At 39.7% G+C, this 8,877-nt stretch overlaps 1 protein-coding gene across 2 annotated transcripts in view; it reads left to right on the top strand.

Annotated features, from left to right (window-relative positions):
• The first annotated feature begins 506 nt into the window (after positions 1-506).
• LOC102764787 (chromosome unknown open reading frame, human C11orf73) overlaps positions 507-8,877 on the top strand; it is a 27,703-nt gene continuing 19,332 nt past the window's right edge. Inside the window, exons 1-2 of one of the 2 annotated variants that reach the window (XM_006755876.2) lie at positions 507-714; positions 5,341-5,578. In XM_006755876.2, the coding sequence (XP_006755939.1) occupies positions 685-714; positions 5,341-5,578 (268 nt within the window). In that variant the 5' untranslated portion in view covers positions 507-684. Of the gene's footprint in view, positions 715-980; positions 1,248-5,340; positions 5,579-8,877 lie in introns of those variants that run through there. The other variant, XM_015558836.1, reaches the window with a different exon arrangement.

Raw genomic sequence — 8,877 nt, 5'->3', positions numbered from 1 at the left:
CAAGAGAGGCAAATTATCCTATATAATAAAAGTCTAATATGCAAATTGTCCCCTCCACCATGAGTTCGACTAGGGAGAGGCCGATTCCACCTGTAAAAAGTTGTCAATTAGTACAAAATAGCTGGTTAAAAATTAGCACTGAGCTATGGTGTAACAGAAAGAACCCCGATTTGGATCAGGACTTGGATTCAGACTCCAATAGTGCTGTGTCAAGATTTGGGGCTGGTCACTCTGCGCAATTTCCTCGCTTGCAAAAGGGAGATAATAACGCCTACCTCACCGGGTTTTTGTCAGGATCTAGAAAAGGGATGACTGTAAAAACGCACCGTGAGAACAAGCTCTCGGCCTTGGAGTCCCAAATTTGGATCCGCACCATCAATCCCAACAGGTAAAAACTCCCCGTATCCTTCCCGGAAGCCCACGCAGAGCCCTCTGGGACTTGTAGTCTCGCACTGGCTCTGCTCGCCTTTCTCTAGTAATTGGGGCGGGTGGGTGTACGCCCCGGAAGTACTTGTCTCCCGCGGGGCAGAAGGCGGGCCCGCCGCTGGCATAGCCGCTATGTAGCGGCGGGGCCGGTATCCTCCTGCTTGTTGTGGAAGGTGCTTGGGCTCCCCTGGCGTCGCAGCCCCTGGACGTCTAAGTCGCCAGCCTGGGCCCCTGTGGCTGAGCGGAGCCGCCGCCGCCATGTTTGGCTGCTTGGTGGCGGGGAGGCTGGTGAGGATGGGGCCGCGTGGGAGCCGGCAGGGGGCAGGATGCCGGGGGCGAAGCGCTGGAAAGGGGAGGTGCTGGGGTGGAGGGCTGCGGGGAAAACCCCTCCTGTCCACTCTCTGGCTGAGGGTGGGGAGGGGAGACGCGGACGCTTGGGCGTTCGTTCTGTTTTGCCCCGGATCTGTTCCTAGTCGGAGTGGCCACGCTGCCATTTATGGAATGTGCGTTACGTGCCGGGGGAATGCACGCCTTTTGTCCATTCCTGTCACGTTAGCCTTCTGTCTAGCGCTGCTGTGGCAGCTCAGACTCACCAACCTCGCAGCGTGCGAGATGGTTGCCGGCCTCCGGTCCTTTTTGCAGTTGGGGAGCTGAAGCTCCGTCTAGAGCGCTCGCCTAAGCTCGCGGGGGGCGTGCAATGTACATGTGGCCTTTGAATCTAGCCCGCGGCGTCCTGCTCATCAAAGATGAGGGTGCTCGGAGCTGGTGGATCTGCTGGGTCCTTTTGGAAGGCGTCTAATAAAAATATGCCGGAGCGAATTGTAAGTTGGCTGATAGAAACGCCTGAAATTGAGGAGTGAGCCAAATCCGAGATGACTGGAAAGATGTGAGCAGCTAAATTTCCTTATCGGTTAAGAAGAGATTACAACCTCCCTTGCGGGAATGTTAGAATGAAAGACCAGCCCCTGGAATTGTTCAGGAATATAGTCTGGAAGGTGTGCGTTGCTTGCCTCCTTAGAAACCACCTAGAGGTTCATTTCAGACCTAACTCGTTTCACTTGGAGTTCTTTTTCTTACCTTTTCCCCCCTCCCCGATTTGTTCCATGTTGCAGCCCCTTAGTTGAATGTTAATGTATTGTATAATGTACACAGTCCTAAGGAATCACAAAGATAAATTGGAGATGACCAGCCTGAGAAAGTTTTTTTGTCCGTCTCTTGAGTGGCTGGGAGGCCTCTTCTGGTGCCGGTGATAATTGGTAATACCGGTGAGATAACTCTGGATTGCCCTGGCTCTTGATAGGAAAATTGGAAGACCCAGCCTGGGATGAGTGTTGGACTCGGATGAAAAGTGTCATTAATGAGTGACTTTGAGGAAAAAAAAGTGTTTTCTTTCTTTTTTCTATTAGTGACTTGTTTTTATATTTTTCCATTGATTTTTAGAGAGAGTGGAAAGAAGAGGGAGAGACATTCATGAGAGAGAGGCACATGGATTGGTTGTCTCCCAAACGCTCATCAACCTGGGTTGGGGATCAAGCCTGCAACCCAGGTACATGCCCTAGACCGGAATGGAACCCAGGACCCTTCAGTCTGTGGGCTGGTGCTCTATCCACTGAGCCAAACCAGCTAGGGCTCTTTCTTGTCCTTTCTTTTTTTTAATCCTCACTGAGGATATTTTTCCATTGATTTTTAGGGAGAATGGAAGAATTAGGGAAATACAGAGAGAAACATCGATGTGAAAAACACACACACATTGATTGGTTGCCTCCTGTAAGAGGCCTGACCAGGGCAGGGCCCAAAGAGAAGCCTGCAACCAAGATACATGCCCTTGACTGGAATTGAACCGGGATCCTTTGGTCTGCAGGCTGACACTTTATCCACTGAGCCAAACCTGCTAGGGCTCTTTCTTTAAAATATATATATATTTTTTCTCTCTCTCTCTCTCCATATATATATATACATATATATGTGTGTGTGTGTATATATAAAAATTCAGATTTTGTGGTTTGGTGAATAGGAAGGCAATAGCAATAGGGAAATAAACCAAAAACCTTACAGAGGGTAAGGTTTCTAACTCTTACAGCCATTTGACTGGAGTTTGCTCAAAATGGATACTACTTTTTGCTAATGGATGTGGTATAGGAAATTATAGTAATTTTCTGAAAATTTTGTAAAGCTATGGCTGGGTGGCCCAGTTCCTTGGAGGGTTGTCCCATACAACAAAAAGTTGCAGGTTTGATTCCCGGTCAGGGCATATACCTAGGTTGCAGGTTTGAATCCCCAGTTGGGTGTGTGGAAAAGGCAACCCATCGATGTTTCCCTCTCACATTTAATTCTGTCTGACTGTTTGTCTCTCCCTTCCTCTCTCTCTAAAATTAATAAAAAATAAAAACATGCCCTTGAGTGAGGATTAAAAAATAAATACAAAATTTTGTAAAATGAATATTCTTTGTGAAAGATTTCTGAGACTTCAGAATAAGATCTCATTCTATAAATTCATGTTCAGTTCTAGAACAGTAGATTAGATTTTCAAATGAGTCGAGAAAACTTTTTAAAGTTTCCACTTAGCACATTCAAGGTAGAATTTTTACATTTTATTTAGTCTGTTCTCATTATTTGTAGTAATTGTGTTCTATAACGTTTCTGTGAACACTGAACTGGTAAATATAAAATTATTGCCCTTAGGGGAAATGCAGGGTTAGGTTCCTGTAAGGATCTGATCACAATTTTATCCATTTGTTTATGTGTGTTTCTGTTTAAAGACATCTTATTTAATATGCATTGATTCATTAACATTGGACTCAGCCAATAGCACTGTAACTCACGTCAGAATGAAATTATGTAATACCTATTTTCTCAGTAAGGCACCTAACAGCCTTTTTGCGTTTAGGAACACTATTTCAGCTTGGCCGTTTTAAGCAGGCAAATCACTGTAGTCCTGGCTGGGTAGCTTAGTTGGTTAGTGTCCTTCCAGTATGCCAAGGTTGTGGGTTAGATCTCTAGTCAGGGAACATACAGGAATCAACCAATGAATGTGCTTAAGTAAATGGAACAACAAATTGAGATTTCTTTCTCACATCAAATAATTTTTAAAAAATATATTTTATTGATTTTTTACAGAGAGGAAGGGAGAGGGATAGAGAGTTAGAAACATCGATGAGAGAGAAACATCGATCAGCTGCCTCCTGCACACCCCCTACTGGGGATGTGCCGGCAACCAAGGTGCATGCCCTTGACCAGAATCGAACCTGGGACCCTTCAGTCTGCAGGCCGTCGCTCTATCCACTGAGCCAAACCGGTCAGGGCATCAAATAATTTTTTTAAAAACAAAATAATAAACAGTCAAGTCACCAACAAAAATATAAACATGGCACTAAATAAAATGTGAAAAGGACAGTTGTTTACAGTATGAGAGCTGAAACCAGAAGGCACAAGGATCTGACAGAAACTGTAGTTTTGTTCTGCAGCTCGGGAACATGTGCATCAGGCAGCTCAAACGTTTTACTGCTTTGAAAGTGCAAGAAATACTGATTTGGGGGTTATAAATATATTTTAGTGATTAGGCAAATTAGCAAGTATGGAATCTGCAAATAATGAGGAGTGACTAAATACTTCCCGGATTGCTTGCCCATTTTAATTACCTGAAGTTCTCTTAAAAATTTTACTTATTTAATATTTTAGTGAGAGAGGAAGGGAGAGAAATATTGATTTGTTTTTCCACTTATTTATATATTTATTAGTTGTTCTTTGCATGTGCCCTGACCATGGATTGAACCTGCAACCTTAGCATAGCCAGTCGATGCTCTAACCAACTGAGCTACCAAGCCAGGGCTAATTACCTGAGGCTCTTTACCTTCAACGAGAAGATCAAGGTTTGGTGGTGTGTTTTGAATAACCTTTCATTTTTATAACATTCTGAAGCGATAGTGATTTACTTTTGTAAGTAAAATCCTTCCAGGGGTCTTCTGAAATTATATTTTTAAAAGATTGCATTAATGAAATCATTTTAAGATTAAGTATTTTTGAATTCTTTTTCAAAGTATTTCTAAGTTTGCAATTAGAATTAACATACAGTACTATATTAGTTTAAGGTGACACCATATATTGTTATTACAATATTATTGACTACTAGAGGCCTGGTGAACGACATTTGTGCACTTGAGCGGGCGCCGGGGGGAGTCCCTTAGCCCGGCCTGAGCCCTCTTGCAGTCTGGGACGCCTTCGGGGATGTCCGCCTGCTGTGGAGGTGGGAGAGGCTCCCACCACCGCCGCTGCACTTGCCAGCCATAAGCCTCGCTTCTGGCTGAGTGGCACTTCCCCTGTGGGAGCACACTGACCACCAGGGGGCAGCTCCTGCATTGAGCGTCTGCCCCCTGATGGTCAGTGTACATCTTAGCGACCGGTTGTTCTGCTGTTCGGTCGACTTGCATATTAGCCTTTTATTATATGGGATATTCCCTTTGCTATATTTTACTAGGATTTACTATTAATATTAGCATTCTATCGAATGTAGTTGGTAATTCCATAATTAGAGTTAGATTAACCCAATGTTATACTTGGTATAATGTCTATAATTGACTGTACTTGATAATAGCTTATAGCAATACTATAAGGCAGCGATTTTCAATTGGTACGCCACAAGAATTTTTAAAACATACAATACCTGACTATTTAGTCAGAGGCACTGACCTCTTTTCCCTTAGATTGTCAAATAAAAAAATGACAATAGCTGTCCGGTGTGAATGAATCAAAATTCTATTTTATTTTTGTCAGCTTGGCAAAAAATATAATTTGGGGTGCCTCAGAATCTTAGTAATTAGTTTATGTGTGCCATATGACAAAGATTGAAAATCGCTGCTATGAGAATTATAAAAACTCATCAAACTATTGAGTTAAGACGAGTTTCTTATTTTCTAGGTGCAAACAGCTGCACAGCAAGTGGCTGAAGATAAATTCGTTTTTGACTTGCCTGACTATGAAAATATCAACCATGTTGTGGTTTTCATGCTGGGAACAATCCCATTTCCTGAGGGGATGGGAGGATCTGTCTATTTTTCCTATCCTGATTCCAATGGAATGCCAGTGTGGCAACTCTTAGGATTTGTCACGAATGGAAAACCAAGTGCCATCTTCAAAATTTCAGGTCTTAAATCTGGTAAGAGTAATATATTGAAGTAGTTTCATCATTAAACTGTGTTCTTAAATAGCATAACATAGAATGTGGCTTTTAAAACACTTCATTATATTTTTCTGGTTGCTAACGTAATACATAACTTTTTAAAACAAAATTAGATGATCCTCAAACATTCGAAAAATAGTAACTGAAAGACTTTAGTTCCTCACACTCCCATCCTCTGCCTCTGGAGTAACCACTCATTGTTGTTCTCTTTGTATGGTATATGTCACTGTAAAGGGATTTTCCTGAATCAGTGGGTGTGACAATAAATAATGAGCAGAATCTTGTCATAATTTGTAATATGCATATCTATGTTTTAAATGAACAGATAAACCAAGTAGACTCATATAGTAAATAAAACGAGAGTCGTTTTTTCTTTTATGAAGATGTTTGATTTCTTAGATTTGATTACCCCTTCAGTGTTCTTTTGGTTGTATTGGCATTGCAGATTTTAGACTTTATAGGGACATAATCCTTGCTTTGATTCTATTTAGTTATGTTGTGAAGAAATGTGAGAGTAAACCTAGATATCATTTACTCCCATTGAGTCTCCAGTTTCCTTGAATCTAGATGAAAATAGACATGGAAAATTCTTGGAATATAAATATACCAGAGAAAACAGAGACTATACGATGGGATTTTTTTTTAAAAGGCAGCAAACAAATAATTATATTGCTCCTATGAGTAATGGGTCTAAAACATTGTAACATAGGGAACCAAAAAAAAAGCTGCCATTAGTATATTAATCTTAAAACTTAGAGTAAGGCAAAAGCATTATCAAGGATTAAGAGATTTATTCACTAGGAATGAGTTAATTTACTAGGAAGATTTAAATATTTCTGGGAAACGGTAAATGTCATAAATTTGTGTGTATATATAATATAACTTCAAATATATAAAGAAAAATATTGACATGATAAATGGACAGCCTTAATATTTTAATATACCTCTTGATAATTAACATATCAAGTAGATTATTAGTAAAGAAGGAAGATTTGAATAAAAGACTTAGACTTGAGCTAATGGATATTTATAGAACTCTGCAACTGATAATTAGGTCACACAGATCAAGCAAAAGTAGGTTTATAGTTGTTTGTATGGAAAATCATACAATAATTAATAATATAAGAATAAACATTGTTTCATGTACTCACAACTATAAACCTACTTTGTATACATTTTTTTCACTCTGTATACATTTTTAAGTCCACAGAACATTTATGAAATATCACCACATACCAAGTTACAAAGCACACTGCAGCAAATGGCAGATAATCATTTACTTTGCCCACAATGCAGTGTTATTACAAATCAAAAGATAAAACATTATCATGTTTAGAAATTTAAAAATATTTAAAAATAATTCATGAGTTGTAGAAGAAATGATCATGGAAAATAAACTTTTACAGAAACCAAAACAAACCAAAAACCCCATCACAAATCAAACCTTTTAAATGCAGGTAAGATAGTACTAAAGAGATTGACTCATAGGCTTAAATGTACTGTGTATGTATATATATAAAAAGAGAGATTGAAATTAATGAACTAAGTATTTAACTTAAGCAACTCAAAGAAAGTAGAAAATAATAATGCTAAAAATAGAAATTAATGACAGAAAGTAAAGAAACAACAGAGGGCTTAATTTAAAAAAAATTCGATTCTTTGAAGAGACTAATGATGAGCCACTGAAAAGATAGTATTGAGGAAAAAGAAGGCACAAATAATGTAATTAAAAATGTGAAAATGGGGACATGACTATAAATATAGTAGAGAGGAATGTTTACGAGGAATTTTGTGCCAATAAATTTGAGAATGACAAAGGGGCATGAAATTGGCTATTTTCTAGAAGAATATACTAAAAACTGACTAAACAATAAATTTAAAAATCCTGAATAGATATAATACCAATAAAGAAGTTAAAACCAGTGATTAATAATATAATTCTCCCTTCCACAGGCATCTATCAGGTCCAGACAGTTTTATAAAGTTCAACTAAACCTTTATGAAACAAATTGTTCTTATCTATAATAATAAAAGCATAATATGCTAATTAGACTGGACATCTTTCCAGACAAAGCCGTGGCTGCGAGGGGAGCCCAGGTCCCAGGTGCCTGTTGGCAGCCGGAGGGAAGCCCTGTCCCAGGTGCCAGAGGGAAGCTGGTGCTGGCAGCCAAGGAAAAGAAGGCCTACCCTTGCACGAATTTCATGCATCGGGCCTCTAGTCTTTTGTAAACTGTCAGAAAATAGGAAAAGAGGCAGTTACCTAGTTATATTTTGAAGCTAATTAACCTTTATATCAAAAAGGCTAAGGACAGCCAGCTAGTGTTTTTCAGTGGTTGAGCATGAAACTATGAACCAGGAGCTCACGGTTCTATTCCTGGTCAGGGCACATACCCAGGTTACAGGCTCCATCCCAGTAGGGGGCATGCAGGAGGCAGCCCATCAATCATTCTTTCTCATCTCAACCTCTGAGCCACACCAGCGGGGCATGTTGTTCCTTTTTATTGTTGGGTAGTTCCATTATTGGATATACCACAACTTGTTTATCCATTTATCTGTTGATGGACATTTAGATTGTTTCCAGTTTGGGCTTATAAAATAAAGCTGCTAGAAACATTTGTGTTCATCTTTGTATGGACATATGCTTCTATTTCTTTTGTGTAAAAACCGAGGAGTGCAGTGGCTGGATCATATGGTACTTGTATGTATAACTTTTCAAGAAACTGCCAGAGTATTTTGCAACATTGTTATTCCATTTTACATTTCAACCAGCAATTTATGAAAATTCTAGTTCCTCCACATTCTTGTCAACACTTGGTATGGTTAATTTTAGGCATTTTACTATGTGTATAGTGGTCTCCCATTGTGTTTTATAAATTTGCATTTCCCTAATGACTAATGATGTTAAGCTTTTTCCCCATGTGCTTATTTGCTATCTATATATCTTCCTTGGTGAAGTGTTTGTTCAAATCTTTTGCCTGCTTTTTTAAATTGGGTTGTCTTCTTACTCAGTTTTGAGAGAAAATATATATATATATTCTTGATTCAAGTTATAAATTTATAAGATATGTGATTTTAAAATATTTTTTTCCTGCCCAAACCGGTTTGGCTCAGTGGATAGAGCGTCGGCCTGCGGACTGAAAGGTCCCAGGTTCGATTCTGGTCAAGGGCATGTACCTTAGTTGCGGGCACATCTCCAGTAGGGGTTGTGCAGGAGGCAGCTGATCGATGTTTCTCTCTCATCGATGTTTCTAACTCTCTATCCCTCTCCCTTCCTC

This window comes from Myotis davidii, unplaced genomic scaffold, assembly GCF_000327345.1.
Source record: "Myotis davidii unplaced genomic scaffold, ASM32734v1 scaffold430, whole genome shotgun sequence".
NCBI lineage: Eukaryota > Metazoa > Chordata > Mammalia > Chiroptera > Vespertilionidae > Myotis > Myotis davidii.
The sequence above is the reverse complement of the archived record's forward strand: the minus strand, read 5'-3'. Positions and strand labels throughout refer to the sequence as shown.